This window comes from Microcaecilia unicolor, chromosome 1 (assembly GCF_901765095.1).
Source record: "Microcaecilia unicolor chromosome 1, aMicUni1.1, whole genome shotgun sequence".
NCBI classification, from domain to species: Eukaryota; Metazoa; Chordata; class Amphibia; order Gymnophiona; family Siphonopidae; genus Microcaecilia; species Microcaecilia unicolor.
The window spans coordinates 177,699,375-177,720,430 of record NC_044031.1 but is presented as its reverse complement, the minus strand read 5'-3'; the positions used below and the strand labels follow the sequence as shown (position 1 = coordinate 177,720,430).

The window sequence follows — 21,056 nt, the reverse complement described above, 5'->3', positions numbered from 1 at the left end:
TGCTACTCCTTATGGCTGGCGTGTTGTTTACACGGACTCATAAACCTTCAGCAAAAGCCCTTTATGCTGCCTTGAGGTTGAAATCATTTTTGTATTTTTAGCAGTGAGCACTGACCAGTATGCTTTGCTTTTAATACTAGGTGATAAAGTTGCTACACTTGGGGGTCTTGCCAAGTGTTGGGCAGGAGGGATCGGCCAGCTGGGAGGATACTCCTCTTAACGCCGCAGCATGCTTGAACAGGGTGACCCCAGTGACTCTGTGTAAAGATTTAGCAGTTTGTTGGGTAGTGAACTGTGAGATCTGTCCAGCAGAGCCTGTTTTAAATATGGTGGAGAAAATTCAATTAACCACTTCTTGTGAACAATGATCTGCTGGTCTTCTCATTATACCCGGGTAAAGAACCCCATGGGTGCTTTTGTAGAGTAAGCTCCTAACTCTGGGCAGACACAGATCTACGTGCCAGAGAGAAACACATGTTTTCTTGATCTCTTTGTTCATGGAATATAGCATGAACACGGTGGCAAGTCATTTATGGGAAAACGCAGCCTACCGTACAGTCTTCAAAAAAAATCATTTTTTGTTTTCATATCTTATCGTTTTTTTCAAAGCATTTTATAACCACCGTTGTGTACCTGTTAAAATTTTGTCAGTAAAACCAAATATCCTTAAACTCTTCTTTGTAATTTTGTGGAGTGCAGAACCATAATGAAATAGTCTAATAATGAGAATAAAAAATCATCTTTTCAACTATGTGGTAGGCATGTGCGTGCATTGGGTGTCTGTAAGTGGAGGGCTAATTGGAGATCCTGGGTGCCCTGTTAAAGTAACCCTTGTCATCAGTTATGCTAAGGATGCTGCCCCTCTGGCAGTCTGCCATGAGACTGGTTGTGTGCATCTGTGTGGTTTTTTTTTTTTTTTTTTTAAATCCCTCTTTTCTTACTGTTAAGATTGTAGTGGCAGTGTGTTCTAGCTGCACAGAGAAAACTATGGAGTTCATTTTTCAACAAGAGGTCGTTCCCCCCCCCCCCCCCCCCCCGGCAAAGTGTTTCCTCTGGTCTTTGCAGTATATTTTTTTTGTAATCTGTTTGTAACATATAATGAAGAAACAAAATCATACCTGGAAAGATCTTGAGTGTGCAGATCAAATTCACGGATCTTGGCAAAATTTTCAAGACAAAAAATAGAGAGATTTTTCTGTTTTAATGATTGGCTTACTTTAGTTGCTCTCTGTAAATTGTTACAGCAAAATGAAAATACAGCAGGGTGTGTAAACCTAACAAAAGGTATATGTATAGAAATTTGTCAGCGATGAGTTTCTAAAAGCTTTACATATACAACTGAGAGCGGGCGGGTTACTCCCTCTAAAAAGAGCATCGCTAAAGAATAAGGGGAGAGGAGGTGTGTAGGGTGTGTGTAAGAATTTCATTAAGGCAGTGGCATAGCAGTAGGCAAAACTTGAAAAAAATATAAACTCCCCCTCCCCCTTTTTATTCTTTTTTTTTTTTTAAGGGCCCGATGCTGTTTTTGTTTTGTTATGTTACATGTGAATTGGCAACCTCAGATCCTGTAGATGTCATTACAAATATGATAATCTGAGAACATGTGGCAGTATGCAGATCCTGAACGAGTACTGCACACAATTAACGAGGCAGGAGAGAGGCAAGCTACTTAACTTAGGTTTTCTCTTTTCATCCTCCTCCAGGCGGCCTGGTTTCTGTACTCCCTTATTCAGGCAACTTTGTAAAACTAGCAATATTTCTCTTTCATTTCTTTGTAACGTGTACTTTTTGAATGGACAAATGCCTAGATTTGTAGATGAACATGGATGCGTCCATGTTAGATATAAAGTATTTGGGGAAGAGAAAAATATTTTGATGCACGCCTTTTGTGCGTTCAGACTACAGCTGTGGTGATAATGTATCTTACCTTTCTTACCCATCCCCTCCCAAAATTAGGAAATATGCTTCCGGTATTCTGTATTGTGGAACATTATGAAAATTCGATTGATTATGACTGTAAGGAAGAGCACGCGGAATTTGTGTTGGTCAGGAAGGACATGCTTTTCAACCAGCTGATTGAAATGGCGCTCCTGTCTCTCGGTTACTCTCACAGCTCGGCTGCCCAGGCCAAAGGTAAGCGTACTGATAAATCTCAAAATACTGGGACGTTTTTCAGCTTGTGTCTTAATTTCCTTGCTTAGCAGGAAAAGCACTGTAGTAGTGATTTGGCCTTACCCCTCTTGAATGGCTTGAGCTAGTTTAGCAGTATTTGGATAAGAGAAATTTTGCTCCTGTGGATTGTTGAGGTGGATTTAAAAATGCTTTAACTGAATCATTAGCATGACTATTGACCTTAATAATCTGCTCCGCTGAGGATCCCTAAGAAAGTGCAGAGCACGCCTGAGCAGATGGAATGCTGAGAGTCAATTTGCATTTATGACTGAATACCTAGCTCTGTTTTGGTTTATTTTTTTTTTCCAGATGATTTTGACTTAAATCGTTCTGTCCCTGTTCCAATTATGAGATCTGGAATAAAATGAAACCCTTTTAAAAATAAAATTACATCCATTCTTTTTCTTCTTGGCGCATCCAAAAAATGAGGACTTTTTTTTTTTTTTAACTAGCCTACATTGATCAGCTTAGCTGTTGCTGTGGTTTTCTAAAATCTTATGTTCCAGAAGAATACCTGACTTGAGTTCTGGCCCACATGAGTAGCAGCAGAGAGCCACGGTACATCTAAAAAGGACTGAATTTTTTTTTCCCCTTGCATGATACTGCAATAACAGTATGAATTGCTATCTCATCTTGTCTTTGGAACAGGGCTAATCCAGGTTGGAAAATGGAATCCAGTTCCTCTTTCATATGTGACAGATGCTCCTGATGCTACAGTCGCAGACATGCTGCAAGATGTCTTTCATGTGGTCACACTGAAAATTCAGCTACACAGGTGAGTTACAACATACCAGAAACCAATGCTGAGCTGCACACCGTCTGGGATGCAAGGCATTCTGAAAAGATTTACTTAAATTCAGCTTTCTGTCTTCCCACCAACACCCCAGTATAGCAATCCATGTTTTAGGTTATAATCTCATATTTAATATCATTTTCTTGCATTTTCAATGCCTAGGTTTTCTTTAGTCATGCCATTAAAATACATTGTCTTGCAGTTAGTCACGTAAATGATATACATGTATCCCAGGGAGGTATTTTACATAAAATTTACTTAAAAGAAAAATATTTTGCATATGATGAACCTTACCATCTGTGTACATTCTGTAAAAGAATGACTTCACTAATACTAATGAAAACTGTGTTCTTCTAGATGTGTATTTTTTGTCTTTATTAAAGACCCCCCCCCCCCCCCCCCCCAATGTATGAGTGGTTTTCATGATTGGTCGTGAGAAAGCATTACACCTTAAATTGTTTTACCAAGTGCATCGGAGCAGGAAGGTAGAAGTAACATGAAAAAAATAGTCGCCACATGCAGCTGATGTATAATTCATGCATCAATACAGCAGATGTGTTGTATAAAGTAATTAACTAATCGGAACAATCAGGAGACCGAGAGCAATCTCCAGATGCATCTGCTTGATGCGCAAAATGAAATCTGTCTGTCTTAAAGGAATGTACTGCAGCAGGATGCAATCTTGTAATAATCCCTTCTGTAATCTGTGTGTCTCATGTAGTTGTCCTAAACTGGAAGATTTGCCTCCGGAACAGTGGTCTCACACGACAGTAAGGAACGCACTGAAGGACCTGCTGAAGGATATGAACCAGAGTTCACTGGCCAAGGAATGTCCCCTTTCCCAGGTATTCAGAAGAACACACTCTGATAAGCATCATTTCTAAGAGGCAGTCTGTTGGCAGCACATAAGCTGAGGTGCCAAAGAAGCATGGGGTTGCCAGGTACGCAGACATTTGATCAGTTAAGGGGTTGATTCTCCTGTTTTGCAGTTGGAGAGTAACCAGAGGCGAAGAGCTGTGTTGGTCAGGCTGGCAAATAAAATATTTGCTGTTCAGGGCTGTAGTGGTGTGTGCATAAGAGGTGAAAATAAGCATTTAATGAGGATTTTAGGATCTACCATACTCCACACTGTGGATTTTAGTTGCTATAGTATCCTTTATTGGACATGTGAAGTCACTCCGGTGACTGAGCATTCTTCCCTACAACAATTTAGCTTAGAAGTTCAGCATAATGTAAGGATCAGAAGCCCAAAGCAGAAGAACACACAACTTCTCACTTGTATATTATCTGAAATATTTATCCACCCCAATTCCTTAGGAAGCAATAACTCCATAGGAAAATGCCCGCATTCCCATATAAGGAAATCTGCTGAGTGTTGAGATAGGCATTTGTAGCAAATCTGATTAGATTGAGTCTTCAGCATGCATACCCTGGCATAAGGGTGCAGGTTCATTCCTGTCTTGGTATGCTCAAGATCAATACCTTCAAAGACACGATCTCGAATGTTAATGAAAATAATTTCATTAATGTGATTAGTCTGCCTATTACCAAGGCATCTACATAGATTGCAAATTAAATGCATATTAAACAAAAAAACAAGAAATGCAAACATAAATGAACAGAAAGAAACATCGACTCTTATGTGCAACTATAATGCCTCCTAACTGCTTATTTTGCAATAAAAAAAACCCGATAATGCCTTAGTAAAGTGTAAGAGATCAGGAAGTGCTAGTGTCCAGATGGGGAAAAGTGTTAGTTTTTATTTTACTTCCTTCTCTCACAGTTTTGCTCCCTGTGAAGGGAAAGTTTAGTTTCTTAAAATTTGATAATGCTGCCTTCGTAGACATGTCAAGGTGAATTACGCAGCAAAATTGCATATGAAGAGGTGTATTTTCAAAACACTTAAACTTACAAAATTACATGGAGACATATTTTCAAAGCACTTAGGCTTACAAAGTTTCATAGCCCCGTAATATACAATAATATGCAAAGTATCAGATGAAATATACATAAAAAATATAAAAAAAGAAACAAAAAGAGAACATATAAAAGAGAAAGTATACTAAATTCCAATTTTAAATAGAAAAATAACAGAGAAAAATCAAATGTAGTTTCAAAGCTTTGTTTCTGTTATCTGTGAGCTGGCCAATGGATAGGAATCTGGTCCCCTTTTTCTAAAAGCTAGGTTAGCTAGGTTTGAAGGCTTTGTAAAATATGAAATAGGATCCAAGCTTCAAGCATAGGGGCATGGCATTCCATAACGAAGGGGACAGAAAAATAGAAAGCATTGTCTGGTGATCACCGTGTACCCTGGGCCCTAATGGCATACATTTTCCTTTACACACACCATTAAATTCTCAACTCCTGCATCACCATCATCGGCAAGACGGGGGTCTGGCTACCAGTACATCCCCAGTTTTTCTAGAGGGTTCCTTCACAGACTGCATCCCCAGCAACTGGCTATCTTCTACTTCCCAGCCCTACGTATTGGTTAGCACAGTAACTTCTAAGCTAAAATGCCTTCAATACCTCATGCTATCAGTGCAGGGTAGTACGTAAAAATGGACTCATGAGGTTTAAAAAAAACCAAACAAACCTGTTGCAGTCTTGTCGTTCCTCTTCTGACATATGCTGCATGGCATTGTCAAAAGTCTGCAGCTATGCCTAGGCTTTGCCACCAGCTCTGGCCCCTGCAAGTACTGATAGTGTATTACACTAACCGTGGTGCAGGAAGCAGTATGCAAACACAGGCATCGCATGGCACTTGCTCCTACCAAAACCAGGATTTACCTTGGAGACTCTCTCCCCACCTCACCTTCATCCCTTTTTGACCTCACCATTCTGGATGGCCATCCGGAAGCAATACTGGGATGAGGGCATGATCAGTACTCTCCCTGGTAACGTAGTAGATGACGGCAGAAAAAGACCTGCACGGTCCATCCAGTCTGGCCAACAAGATAAACTCATATGTGCTATTTTTTGTGTATACCTTACCTTGATTTGTACCTGTCGTTTTCAGGGCACAGACCGTATAAGTCTGCCCAGCACCATCCCCACCTCCCGCCACCGGCTCTGCCACCCAATCTCTCCCTGGTGTGTCCTTTTTTTTTTTATTTCCTTGCTTTTTCCTATTCAGTAAATCTAACACATCCCATCTCATACCTTTTGTATGTGAGAAGATTTGGAGGGGGTTTGAACATCATGTACTCCACTTGCTCCAAATACCTTTATTTTGACCGTTGTAAATGACTGAGAGTTTGAGGCTATGTTGAATATTGTCCAGACAGTCGTAGAACAGTAGATGCTTGGGAAAACCTGACATTTTGGCTGCTGTTTTGCCTTTTGAAAGCTGCAACCGCTGGTGTTTGAATAGATCCCTTTGTGACTTTTTCTCCAAATGCTTGTGATTTATTGACATTTTGGCTCTGGGGCACAATGGAGACAGTTTCCACATCAAACCTTCTCGCGCTGATCTGGAATTTAACAGGGTTTCTCCTTCAGCCTTTGAGTTTCTCTGCCGTAGAATTATTTTAGGCATGTGTTATGAACAGTTTCAGTGCTATGTACTGCACCACTGGTTTTGAGTATTAGTGGGGAGGCCTAAAAACTTCTTAAAACCCTAGATGTGGCTGGGCATATAGACCTCCTTTTCTGCAAAATTATGAACAGAAGAAAACATTCATAGGACTAGGGCAAAATATATCTTAAGATTGGACCAGATAGTTCATTTTGGGTGTTGGCCATTTATGTGGTTCTGGAGTTTTATAGACCGGACACTAAGGGTGTTAAACATATTTTGGTTATTGGAGCTTCATTAAGTGATTAGCTAAGTTGCTTGTATCTTGTGAGATCATTTCATATAATTGTAGTGCTGTACCATGGCAAGGGATCGAATTCCAACACATATAGTTCTGCTTCTGGAATTATCTAGTTACCCTGAGCTTTGTTATATTGTTGGCTTGGAACGTCATTGTGCTGTAGAACTTTCTGCTGAGGGTGCTGTTCTGGGTTTTTTTCCCCCCCAAGTAAGGTTGGCTTTAGGGATGCCAATACGGTAGGTGGACGTTCCATGGCTTTAATCCCAGGCTTGTGAGATTTTTTGTCTTCATTATTACAAAAAGGTTTTTGATTTCTCACTCATGTAAGTTTGGCCAGTTCAGAATATTTTATTTGTGTGTGTGTGTGTGTGTGTGTGTGTGGGGGGGGGGGGGGGGGGGGGGTGGAATTATCTGTTTCACATATAACATGTTTCCATGGCTACTGCCTCCCTTAATGATGCAACATCGATTCAGTAATGGAAATAATCAAAATAATCATCCTTACTGCTCATGGACCATTCCAGTGGTATGTTTGCAATGTTGTCACGTTTGCACTTGGAATCTTGTTTGCTTTTGTTCTGGCCCATCTGGTGGTGGTTGCTGGCTGGTTGGTGGTTTTTATTTTTTCTTAAATACTATTTTATTCTCTTTCTAAAATGTTATGGTTAAAAGAAGGCGAGTCTTGGTGTTGCTCACCGAGAAGATTGACTGTTGATTTGAAGAGGGATTGGTTACATATCTCTGCTTTCAATGAAAGATGTGGTGCTTTTTGTTTTGGGTGTCCTAGGTTGTCAAGTAGTAATTTAAGAATATCTGCGACAATTTTGAATAGCCTATATGGTTAGTAATGTATGTGGATAGACTTAGGGACTCATGAGCTAATTACAGCGTGTGCTAATTCACACATTGACTGTATGTTGGGGAATGGATGTGGACAGTGTCTTGCACAGTAACTTAAGTGCAGATAGCGAGGGCGCGCTTACTGTCCCCCGTTTTGCCATTGCTGTTACTGTGCAGTAAAGGTTTTTCCTCGGCAGTATCTGGGAATACTTCCAACATATACCACAGAAACTTTGCAGTGACCACATGGTAATTTGGTCACCTACCACGCAGTAACTGCAAACCTTTACCGCACTTCAGTTAAAAAAAAGCCCCTTTTTCTGCATACATTGCAGTGAGTTGTCTAAGGGGACAAGTAGCAACCATTAAGCATGCATGCTAAACATGCCTTAGTATTTAGTGGATGCAGTTTCCTGGGTGGCTTGAAGAGGGGTAAAATAACATATGTACGTTGGCTAAGCAAATGTGCACACACTGTTTTCCTTGCCCCAGCTGTGGGAATACATTTTTGTAACACAGCTAAAAAACATGTGTCCTATGGAAGCCCATACATACTCAGAGCAGGGCAACTTTCTACCAGGTGAATGACCTTGGAACAGTGTTCTCATTTTCTCCAGTTAAGTGAGGAGCAGTCATTTCAAGAGTTATGCCGAAATGCCAAATTCCTGTGCCGTAGTTCTCAAACCAGTAATTATTGAGCTCGGCTGCCATCGCAGACTCCAGCTCAAAATGCAACTCTTACCCGCAAGTAGAACTTTAGATCTGTAGAATAAGAGGTTGCACAGATACATCCAAAGTCTTTCCTGTTTAGAGTTTAATTGTTACCATCTCAAACTCCAGGGAAAATTTGTTAGAAGAACACCAAATAGCTTGGTAGAGAATACTTTTCCTGACTGCAAAATGTTGTGCTATTGGAGTCCCTTTCTGGAGGAGCAGTGACATTACCTAGGCTGTAAGCTTCATCTTAAAATATTTGTTACCTTCTGTTGTATTTGTCCATATATTTTGGTGTTTTTTTGTGGTGCAGGTTATAATAAATATAAAGATAAAGCTGAAGAAATGGGGGAAGTTGGAATAGTATGTATGAGGTGAAAATGTTTTCAGCTGCTTGTAATAGCATTTTCATGTTTACTAAAGACCTGTTGGTTATGAAAGTCATTGGTATGAATACAGAATTTTTGGTTTGGCCTTGATTAGAAGGAAAAAAATTCCCTTCTTTCAAAATTAAAAAAAAAAAAAAAATCCACATGCAGCTCTCAAAATTTCTTCTTGAGCTCTTTCCCTTCTTGTCCTTTGTTCACTCACATAGACTTTATCTTATTTCAGATTAGATATAGCAGAGGTAAAATGCCTGTTTGGTTACATGGGTTGTCTTTTTTTTTTTCTTTTTCTTGAGAGGATGAGGTGAGAATATTGCAGTATTTCAGTGTACTTCTAACACCACCTTTTTCATCTTTCCTCCTTTTCCTTTTTTTTTTCTGTCTCTGCTGTGTTGTGTTTGTATCGCTCCACATTCACTTACCTCTCATTCAGAGAGAATCTTTACTACAGTTGTAGTACTGTCCAAAAGTATATAAATATAGGAATCAACTCTTTAACCATGGCTAGCAGGAAATAGAAGGTCAGCGGAAACCTTTACTGTATTTCAATAACTGGTGCTCATGCTTTCTGGGGAGGCAGGTGACTGAGTGCTCAAAAGATTGACAGGTCAAAGCAAGCTAAAATGTGTTTGACAGCTGTTCTTAGAATGTTTTTCACTGCAGTAGTATACTATTGTTTATCTAAAACCTGAAAGGATTTTTATTTTTGGTTTTGCTACAAGTTGGACCGTGCCTTCTGCTTTTTGTACACGCATAGGGAGCGAAGTCCGACTCAGTTCAGTGCAGCCTCAATCTTTTGATTAACTTCCCAAATGTGGGGATTTTTTTCTTTATTCTGATTAGTGTTTGAGGCATCTGGGAAGCAGAATAAGAATTTTGCAATTTGCGCCATGTCTGGTTTTTTTCCTCTTTTTTTTTTATTTTGACTTGGCTAGCTCTGTATTTCAGTTTCATCAGCCATTGAAGCAGTTATCCTTTTTATCTCAAAGACTGAAGCTGTGACAGGATTTTTATTTTGAAAAGTCTTTTGGCACTCGACTTCCTACCCTACTCTTGAAAGCTGAATTGCTTGTGATATACCTCGGCATGGGTGATAGTGCCACATCTCCCGCTAGTTAAGTGACACTATCAGAAAACTGCATGTGGGTCTCTTTAATTGCCAGTGCACTGATGTCAGTAGTAAATTGATGAGTTTAAATGATCAAGCATCAGTTCATTGGTCATTGCAGAAGTCTGAATCGGCCTGCGTAAGGGAAACAAAACTACCTCCCCTAAAAGTAGAGAGACTGTCTATCCACGCGTTCTGAGCCATGCTCAATAAAAGTAACCAAAAAAACCCTTGTTTTTTTGTTAAATTGAAAAATAAAATAAGTGCAAATTTTCCCTCTTGCATTCTCTCTTCTGCTTTTATATACTTTGTTTAAGCATTCTTTTGCGTTTTGCAGGAACAGAGTAGTTTTTTTTTTTCTTTAGCCATGTTCCCAATTAGTCTTTCATTCAGACAACAAGCAGAGTTGCAATTTATGTAGAATTGTTTTAAGCTCTTCATATAGCTATGTATACATTAACATTCAAACATTAGGATCAGTTTCCTTTTAACTGGAAAGCTTTAATGGAAAGAAAATTGTCTTATGAATAAAATTGCATTTTTTTTTTGTTTTACACAGAATACCGTTACTAAGATATTAAGAAAATGGTACCAGAGAAACAAGAGCTTTCAGCCTTTTTATATATGTTTTTTTTTAATTAAAATATCTTTTCAACTATAAATACATTGTAAGTGAAACGGTTCCAAGTGTTTCCTAATGATGGATGAGGCAGATGCTGTGGTATCTGTCACTTACAGGTGTGATTAGGAAAGAATAGAATAAACACACATAGGTCACAACTGGTTGCTCATTTTGGATGTCCATTTTTTAATTTTAATTTTTTTGTATTTTTCAAAGACTTTTGCTTTTAGGGGTTTTCAAGTATTTTGGGATGCAGTTTCAAGAGTTTTGTCATCTTTAACTGGTAAAGGAATCAGTGGTCATGAAAAAGTTACACAGTAACCTATGAAACTTTGTAAGTCTAAGTCCTTTAAAAACGAGCCCCTTAATCTCGCCAGATGTATACTTGCCGCTTTTTCTCCAGATGTGTCGGCTATGTTAGTTGCCCACTTTGGTTTATCGCAGTGTTGGTGAGAGCATCATATTTAGTCTTCTGCAAAGTGCTGATGCTTGGTTATGGAATACTGACTGAATTTGGACTTGAACCGTGAAATAACTATTCTACATGAGAATGCTGGAGAGAATTAGTGAAACGTACGCTTACAAGACAGCTTTATTTAATTAATTAATTTATTTATTTATTTATCAATCATCTCTCTCACATTGTCGATACGATCTTTATCCTTTGGCGTAAGGATCAGTTATCAGTTATGCTGTTGAAAAGAACACTGGTCTTCATGGCCAGTCCTGGTCAGGTGCGGTGATTTTCCTCTGCTTTGTGTATGTGTATAAAATATATAACCTCACTTTGTATTGGTTCATACCGGTTTTGGCGATCGCCTCTACGGTACTCTGTAAGCACATTGAGCCTGCAAATAGGTGGGAAAATGTGGGATACAAATGTAACAAATAAATATATTTTGTTAACCCATTATCCTGGGTATTCAATATGATAGTTTTTACCCCTACAATGCATATATAATATGCAGGATGATTTAATCTACAGGGTGCTCATAGAGACAGGGTTTCAGAAAAGTGGGTTTTACTATTTATGTAGATAGTGAACGGTTTCTTTATACAAACGCCCTTTTATGTTTTCCAGTTCTTCTAGGTTAATCTTGCTTTATGCTTAATTAACCGGGGGCTTATTCCCTGGAAAGTGCTGTCTCACACTTGCTACCTATTGTGAAGTGCCTTTCTTGGTAAGGCCAGAAGCATAAAAAGGAATCGGAACGTAAAGGGGAGAAGGTAATTGGCTTGCGGAGAATGGACGGGCTTATTTGAGCTTTACATCTTTGGTCTCCCTATTTCTTGTTATATGCACTCACTTGCAGTGAGCACCCTGTGTTAAGGAACATGGTGCCTTTCATACGGGAATGCTACTTTGCTGGATCCCCTTCCTTCCCCATCCCTTTTGTCCTATTACCATGTGTATAGGGGGAAGAGGTGATTGGGTGGGGGAATAATGGAGATGGGAAGAAACTGGGTTGCTGTACTGAAGCCATGACCACTATTGAAGGAGGGGGTGCTGTGCTGGAGCTGCTATCTCCGAAGAGAAGGGGGCATCAATTTAATTTTTACTCAGGGCACCACTTAGCCTGATGTCCCTAGATCTGAAAAAATGTTCACAGATACTGAACAGGGTAACTTCTTCCACTCCTACCTCATACCCTAATATGCAAGCTTAGCATGTGGAGTTCAAAAAGGAAACTTTATTTTAAAAGTTAAAATGCTCCCCATACTGCAGAAGTATTCCTGAGGAGAAGTAACGCTCATGCTGCTTGTTAACTTAGAGGCAGTTCTTATTCCCAGCTTCTGTTCCTTAAGCTGTCAGTTTTTGGAGGAAACCAAAATAGCAGCGCCTGCTGGCCGGTCCGGAAATGTGTGTATATACTCCCTTGCTGGTAATTGCTGTGCTAAATGAAAAGATAGCAGAGCATTTTTAAAAAAAGGGTACCTCTAGGTGTTAGCTGAGGAAGACTTATAGTAGGTTTAGTAAGAGACGTTGTGATTTTTAGCATCCAGCTTCAAGGAGCAGGAAAAAACCGAGCAAAACATGTCATAAACTGACCTGGAGCTGATCCTCATCCATGTTGAGATGAGCCTTTTATTAAAATACTGTCATACACAAGTCCCCATTTCATATAGGGGCACCATTTTGCCAAAGGCTCCGCTGACCTGAGGAGTGTTTTGTGAAAGATATAAGGTGCTGGGGAATTTGGTGGCATGTACAGCGGGAGCAGCACTTTTATAAAAATGGATGCACACAAAAGAACAGTGTCGCTGGGCAGCTTCCCCATGTAAACGCCAGTGATCTCACCTAGATTTCTGTGCAGAAATTGAAGTGTAGTCCATCTCTCTGACCTCTATGTGCAACTTCCTTTAAATTAGTCACCTTACTTTCTAACTCTTCTTACTCTCTTACCTATAAATATGTTCCATCTTTGGTTTTACCCTTCATGTCAGTCAAAATGTTCTATTGCGTATTGTGTTGACATTGTAAGTAGTATACTCGAATATTTGTAGTACTCTAATTGCCTATTGCTCATATTTGATTTATCCTTACTGTACACCGCCTTGAGTGAATTCCTTCGAAAAGGTAGTAAATGGATCCTAATTAATAAATAATGCGCATAACTGAATTAGTTAAGCTTATCCACGCTGATAATTAGATGTTAACAAGTAATTATCAGCACTAATTGTCATTAATTAGAATTTACATTCATTGCCCTCTAACCGTATTTTGCAAGACGGGTGCGCGTAAATTCTAATGTGCACTGTCTAATGGGGGGCATGGCTATGGGCATGAAATGGGTGGATTGTGGGCGTTACGGAAAACTATGTGCAGGGTTGTAGAATCCACCTTCTCTACGCCTAACTTGTGATGGTATTTACACCCAGTTTTACTTGGTGTACATGACTGCTCTAGAGTTAGGCGCTATCATGGCTGCTTGGCTTATTCTATATACTACGTGGAAATTTAGACTTATTCTGTAAAGTACATCTAAATTAAGGCGTACTATATAGAATGCACTTAGACGAATTTAAATTCTATGCCAAATTTTTAGAATCTAGTTCTGTGTATAAGTGCCAGCACTTATAAAGGATAATTCTATAACTGGGTGCCGTATTTACGCACCCCTTGAGCAAATAAATGTACAGAACACTGGCACATTAGGGACAGGGGTACACTTAGGCATGAAGTGCTAGCAGCTCACCTAAGCGGCATAGGGTGAATTCATTAAATGGCGTGGAAAAATAGGCACCTGGAAAAATTGGCGCAATTTTATAAAGGGTACTCCAGGCTGGTTTTTGGAGATGTATAGAGAGTGAATTATAATTGTCAGCGGACCACTTCCCTGAAGAAGTTGGTAAAACTTGGCCATATCGGCAGTGTGTCCGTTTTGCTCAAACCTAAGGGGGTCTTTACGAAGCAGCGGTAAGTCCAACGTGGGCTTACGAGCGGTACTACTGCTGGGCTACCGCAGCAGCCGGGCAGTAGTTCCCACCCCCAGGGTGTTCCAGGGAGTGCCACGGTCTGCCCGGTCACTCTGCTGGGTTAGCGCGGGAGCCCTTACTGCTACTTCAATTGGGTGGTGGTAAGTGCACCCCCCCCCCAAAACGGCTGCACGGCCATTTCTTTAAAAAAAAAAAAAAAAAAAGACAGCCTTTTACTCGCTGTGGTAAAAGGGGGCCTCAGCGCAGGTCCCCTTTTACTGCAGATGGGTAAAAAGACCTCTAAATATCTTTTTTTTTTTTTTTTTTAATAACGAGTATGCTATATGCTATTGAAGAAACACAGTTTAGAAATTATGTTTTTTTGAAAAGAAAAAGGACCGATGAAGATTTGAGGCATGGAATGAGCATTAGACTCCTAAATATGAGATATGCCATCTTTGCTATTCTGAGGGTTCACAAAATATATATTTTTATATATCTAAAAAGATTAAAAAAAATGAATGTTTGATAATAGACTGGAGCTCTTTGATTATAGAGATGAGCATACAAATTATCTGTTGCTGGGATTCTTTTTTTTTTGATTGACTTTATAGGATTACGCCTAGCGGGGATTCTAGCTCCCATCTTTGTGTACAAGGACTTATCTGGTGTAAATCATGGTAATCAGGTTGGACACGGATCCAGGGAATTCTAAAACGCTGTGTACCTGTTTTGAGATCACCCTTGACCCACTCATGGCTTTTCCGTGGCCACATCCCCTTACGAGTTCTGAATTATGGGATTTGGGTTCTCAGGTTTAGAGAATAGCGTGCAGCCAGATCCGCACGCGCAAACCCTAGTTGGTGCCAATTAACGTCCATATTGTTAGCGTCCAGTTATTGATGTGAATTGTGTTGCATGCGTGCATCGGGATTGCGCCCAAATTTAGGTGCAGATAATTGGGCGCCCTTCATAGAATGCAGGGGATTGTGTGTGGCATGATTTTGTAATCAGAGAAATTGATTATATTCAGTATGTGAGATAATGGGGCCCTTAATTTGAACTTCTGCCACCACTCTTAGCTGTTGGTGAAACAGGTCTCTCTCTTGCATGATACTGTGTCTTCTCCTTTAGCCCATTTTGCTGAGTCGGAGTGCTAGCCGTGCTAGGAAGTTTACCCCTTCCCAGCCCACCCCTGATATATCTGAGAATGTTATAAGACCTTGATGCCCTTTTCTGGTGGTGGATCCCTTCATTAAGAGCTTGATACCGTTCTGTGGAAGTCATTCTTGTTCTCTCTGCACCCCCCTCCCCCAAATCTTTTTGGGGCCCTTTACTGTTCCAGGTGATAGAATATAGTTTCTATAATTAATCCAATCCCCTCCTGCACCAAATATTTTTATCTACTAGTATAGCAACTGTTCTAAATAGATTCTTCTCAATATCATCTGGACTCTTGGTCCCCTTCTCTCTCATGGCTTGTATTTTATTATAATAATTTTAATAAAAGGTGCATAACTTGCATTAGTACTCTGTCTTCTGTCTGAAAAACAGAAGTCTCCTGCATTCGTTAGATGTCTGTGCTGGATTTAGGCCTGACATATATAGGTGGTGCTTATATGGAATGCTAATGTTGAACAGCTCAGCGGCACCTTATTTTACATAGATTAGCGAAGGAGGCATTGGTTGCAGAGCTTAGCAGTGTAGTATATAGCCTATGGTACCTTCACGAATCAATATAAATCTTATGCAGGCATCCTGCTGATACATGTGGCAGAAATTGAGCCTGGGAAGGAGAAAATGTAAATACAATCCCTAAAAATATTTTCAAGATAAATGACGTAACAGATTAACATGGGGAAAAACCCCCCAATTTGTTTTACCATTTAGCTAACCATTATTGAAAACCTTTTTCTTCACACTGTTCATTTAAATAATTTTAAAACGCGACTTGTGCTAGAATTTTCATTGGCCACTCTAGTGGTTTAGAGGAAGAGGCTGAGATAGGGCCATAGCGAGGTATCTACGACAGTGTGGGGTGACAAAATTGTACCCTGTTAACTTCCCATGTTTGGTTGCGATGCAGTGGGTGAGGTGGGAGCGAGCGCATAAGGAGCATCTTCTAGCTTGGGATGCTTTTGGGCTGAGAATCGGGAAAATGGGTTCAAATCTCATTTCCCTCATTTATTGAGGCGCTCAGGGTCACAGGAAATGTTATTTCTCGTTGCCTAAGGTCTATACTTAGGCTGTATGCTCTTTGGAGCAAACAGTTATCGTAACCAAATACTAATAATATTTTGAGCATTCTTTGGAAAGGCAGATTAAGGATTCAAAGAATTATAATTGGTCATGTCTTTATACAGAGTTAATATTCTTGAATACAGTTTAAATGGAGGTGGCAAGTGTCTCTCAAATATGCAGCTTTCTGCTTTTCAGTTAAAATACAGGATTGGCACAATATTGAAAATTGGAGGTTGATTTGACATTAGTATGAAAAAAAGTTACTGTCAAACTCTTATTTTCCAGTTCAGAGAGTGGACTTTAGAACAGTGGCTCAACCCAGTGTTTGGGACACACCCAGCCAGTCAGGTTTTCGGGCTATCCATAATAAATAGATCGGAGATACGTTTGCATTCATTGTCTCATTATATGCAAATCTATTTCATATTCATTGTGGCTAGCCTGAAAACCTGACTGGCTGGGTGTGTCCCGAGGACTGTTTCTAGGGGTTTCTAGAGGATTCTGTTAACCTTCTTTAGATGGTTGTAGCAGGTTGCATCTTGGAGCATGATAAACTACAGAAGGCAAACGAGTTTAAAGAGATGGTGTGGAAAAGGGTGCAAAAATTTTCTATGCTAACACTTGAGCAAGCCAAGTCTGTGGGCTAGATTGGGAGCTGCCAAAATCGGAGAGCATGTAGTTTCTTTAGCGCTCTTTGCTCCACCTCCCCTCGCAAAATACTGAAGTCCTGCATTCCTTTTGCCACAGAGCAATTTCACATTTGTTGGTAGAAATTGGCATTCAGAATCCAGATCGAATGTTTTTGGATATTCATGAGATCTGTTTAAGACTATGTTTCTAACTTGTAGAAATGTGTTGCAACACACAGATGGGGCCGAAACTAAAAAAAAAAAAAATCTCTTTAGTGAGCACTGTGTGTAAAAAGAATATTGCATTTTGTGTGCTCCTGATTACCGTGTGTAAACAGTTTTTGACATCTGTGTTTATAGTTTTTCAGGAGAAGACGACTTGGTTTAAACAACCATTTTACATCACATTCTCCATTTCAGCCTTGCTTTACCTGTATTATGAAAGCAGATGGTCTGCATGTCTTTTGAATATTTATAACTTATCAAAAACAATCTCTTGCTATTCACCCTTAGGCTTATGAGATGTCAGGACTGTTGTGGATGGGAAAAAAATCATCCTGGGTGTTTACAGAGAGAAGGGATTACATTAAGCTGCAATGACTATACGTTTTCCAGTTTTAGCGTTTGTCCATCAGCTGTTTAATCGTATTTAGGTAATTGTGTAAATAACTTCCTGCAACTCTTGCCCTCTCCATTGTAGCACTTAAGAGATTTAAACATTGGTAAATCGGTTCTATGAATTGTTTGTTTCTTTGTTTGATTTTTTTGAGTTTTAATAATCACAAGTTGTAGCTCTTATGGCTTATTCAAATTAATATTGTTTACAACATTTTTCTCCAGCGCTGTCTGCCAGGTCTGTGCTCCTGTGGTTTTGCTCCGCACTATGGTTCTAGTGTTGCTTGATGGGTTTATTTGCTTTCTTCAGTCTCCACAATGAGGGGTGTTTAGATTTCTTTCTTTGTGTGTGTGATGGAAAAGTTTCGAGATATGATGGGTGTTGGGGGGGGAGGTGCTCATAGGATGGAGGGATGATTTAGCTGCTGTTGAATAGAAATTGAGCAATCGCTAATAACAGATTTTACTGTGGCTGCATGATTTGCAGAAAAGCATGAGCAATTTCGGTTTTGCAGATTTAATTAATGTAATTAACACAGGTTTGGGTGGGTTTTTTCACCTTGTTTAGAGGGGGAGATGAGTTTTTACTTTTCTAGTATGAAAGAGAACAGAATATTTTTGTTCATGAGATATGTAATTTTGTGTTTTAATATTTTTTTCAGTTAGAGTGTTGAGCTTTGTTTGAATAACTGACAGATGTTCTCTTCCCCCTCCTCCCAAATAGTAAGCTGCTGATCCCATTAGGGTCTCTTTTCATTTCTGCTTTGGCATTCCCAAGAGGATGCTTACATTCAAAGTTTTTGAAAACTCTTCTGCCTATCTTCCCAGCTTCTTCCATTGTGAAGTAATTATGAGGCATCAAAGTCCTGGGGCTTGCCAGTGCCCCCCCCCACCTACAAATTGGATAAGAATTGCTATACTGAGTCAGACCAAATGTTTCCAACAGTAGCCAAGCCAGGTCACAAGTACCTGAGGCCAAAAAAAGTAGCAAGATTCCATGTTACCTAACCCCAGGGATAAGCAGTGGCTTTCTCTGGATCTACTTTAATAATAGCTTATGAACTTTACCTCCAGAAACGTAATGAAACCCTTTTTTTAAACCCAGCTGTGCCAACTTCTTTTACCACATCCTCTGGCAGGATTGCCAGAGCTAAAAGGAAAAAAATATTTTCTCCTATTTGTATTTAAAGTATTACTATGTAACTTATGCCATGTCCCCTAGTTTTTATACTTTTTGAAAAGAGTAAACAATTGGATTAATGTTTATCCATTCAGGATTTTGGAGACCTCTATCATATCCCTCCCCCCCTCCCAGCCGTTTCTTCTCCAAGCCGAAGAGCTCTAATCTTTAGCGCTTTCCTCAAATGAGAGTAGAGAGGTGTGGTAGCCGTGTTAGTCCACTCTTAAAGGTTATCAATAGAAATCAAACAAAATAAAACATGGAAAAGAAAATAAGATGATACCTTTTTTATTGGACATAATACATTTCTTGATTAGCTTTCGAAGGTTGCCCTTCGTCCAATCTGACGAAGAAGGGCAACCTTCGAAAGCTAATCAAGAAATGTATTAAGTTATGTCCAATAAAAAAGGTGGTATCATATTTTCTTTTCCATGTTTTATTTTGTTTGATTTCTATTGATAACTCGTATGAGAGGAGTTCCAATCATTTAATTGTTTTAGCTTTCCTTTTTGTATTTTTTTTTCTTATTCTGCCGTATCTTTTTGAGGTGCGGTGAGCAGTTATTCATGCTTTACGTTTGTTGACTTAATAAGTTGGGAGTGGGCTATTTTTAAAAAAAGAAAAACGTGTACAGAAAGTGATATGTACTAGTGATTAGAATAATCTGCTGTGGAACTAGGATCTAAGTATAAAGCAATAGAGGAATTGATGGAACCCAAGAAGTAGGTTGCTTTCTGTTTTTGACCGACGTTGCTAGTACTGTTTCTTAACATATCTTGAAGGTGTTGCACCCCCTGATGTATGTTGCTGGTATGGAAATCAGTTGCATACGTATTGCAGGCAGTGTCTCCTTATTAGACTAAGGGGATAACAAGTGTAATCCGTTTTGAGAGTTCTGCTCCCCACCATCACACCTTCCATCGGATCAGTGCAAATGAAGGATGCTTTCCTGACATGCAGAACACTAGCTAAATTTCAAAATCCATTGTTTTCAAAATTATAAATACGCAGTGAAAGGATGGAGGAAAGTTGGTCATGGCTTGGATATCCTTGAGTAACCTCTTCCAGCCATTTAAAGTTGATTTTCATTAATATATGAAGAAGAAGAAAGAAACCACTTGTACTAAACTTTCTATGCCTAAGTGCTATTCTGCAACAACCCACTTACCTTCCAGAGCAGGTAGTTGAAAGGGTGGTATACACAGGGGTGAAGCATGGGCATATCATAGGGGGCTTCCCGGCTACATTTAGGCACCTGCACTTAGACAAGCTCTAGAGGTGGTGTAACTGTGGACACTTGCATGTTAGGTGTTCCGATACCAGGTTACATTAGTATTAGATAATGAAACCTAGATGCCTACAAGCGCCTAATTATAGAATTACCTCCCAAAGGTGCAGCACATGCCTCTATACTAATGCCCTTACAGGGGAAGAGTTTCCAAGCTAAAACATCCAGGATACATGCAAGATGAGATTTGAAAAGGCTTCCTACTTTTGGGGATGATGTGAAAGAAACATTGAAAGCCCAAGGGTGCAGCTTTTAGGAATCGTGGCAACTTTCAGGACCGATAATGGAAGGGTACAGGAAAGAGCTCAAGTGCATGACTGTCAGTGACCAGACTAGGCTTGTTGCGGCAGATAAAGGTTTCTGGCAGACAGTAGGTAGAGAGTCTACTAGGTATACAGAATTGGAAGTGTCTCTGGAAGGGAGAGTAATTCTTTGGAGACATGCAAGGAATTAACAGGTGGGAGCCTGTATAAGAAAACGTTTGTAAAAATCGTACTACTGTTGGCAAAGAAATGTGGGTTGGAATCTCTTCTCCCAACCACAGTTGTGGAAGAATAAGATGATAGAATTCATCCAAATGGATCTATGACGTTAACTGTTTCGCATTATCTGCCATTTTAGCAGTTAACTCTGGTGTTGTTGTCATTCATTAACTACAAGGTACAGTTCTCATCCATTCCACATCTCCTTAGAAGAATTTCTCTGTGACATGTTTTACACAAGTTGAAAATGTGATAAGTGTTAACACGTTGAAACTCACGTTAAGCACATAATGAACTAAATTCTATAAAAAAATTGGTGTAAGAAAAAAGAACTTGGCACTGTTCTATAAACAGTGCTTAAAGTTAGGCACCGTTTATAGCATAGAGCTTAGCGCCGAGAACCAAGACTACATTTAGGCGCGTCCATTTACACCAATGAAACCTTGGTGTTTAAATTCCCCTGCGCATAAATTGTGGAAACGTCCCTGATCACGACCCTCCCATGGCTGCACCCCGTTTTTGGACCCATGCCTAAAATTTATGTGTGTAAACTTTAATTAAATCCAATTAGCACTAATTGCTAATTGGATTTAACTAAAATTCAATTGTGTACACAAATTGGGTGGGCACATGCACAATATTTAGCGACTCATAGAATTTGGGGGAAAGCAGTTTAGGATATAGGCCCTAAAGTTTGTCAAAAGAGCAGATTATCAGTAATGAACTTCAGGGCTGGATTTATAATGAAAGA

General features: G+C 39.6%; 1 protein-coding gene across 5 annotated transcripts in view; it reads left to right on the top strand.

Moving 5' to 3' along the window:
- The window catches only part of SATB1 (SATB homeobox 1), a 209,807-nt gene that overhangs the window by 4,253 nt on the left and 184,498 nt on the right, over positions 1 to 21,056 (top strand). For all 5 annotated transcript variants that reach the window (XM_030202698.1, XM_030202690.1, XM_030202682.1 and 2 more), the window contains 3 exons: positions 1,957 to 2,133; positions 2,821 to 2,947; positions 3,687 to 3,810. In XM_030202698.1, the coding sequence (XP_030058558.1) occupies positions 1,962 to 2,133; positions 2,821 to 2,947; positions 3,687 to 3,810 (423 nt within the window). In that variant the 5' untranslated portion in view covers positions 1,957 to 1,961. The remainder of the gene's footprint in view (positions 1 to 1,956; positions 2,134 to 2,820; positions 2,948 to 3,686; positions 3,811 to 21,056) is intronic.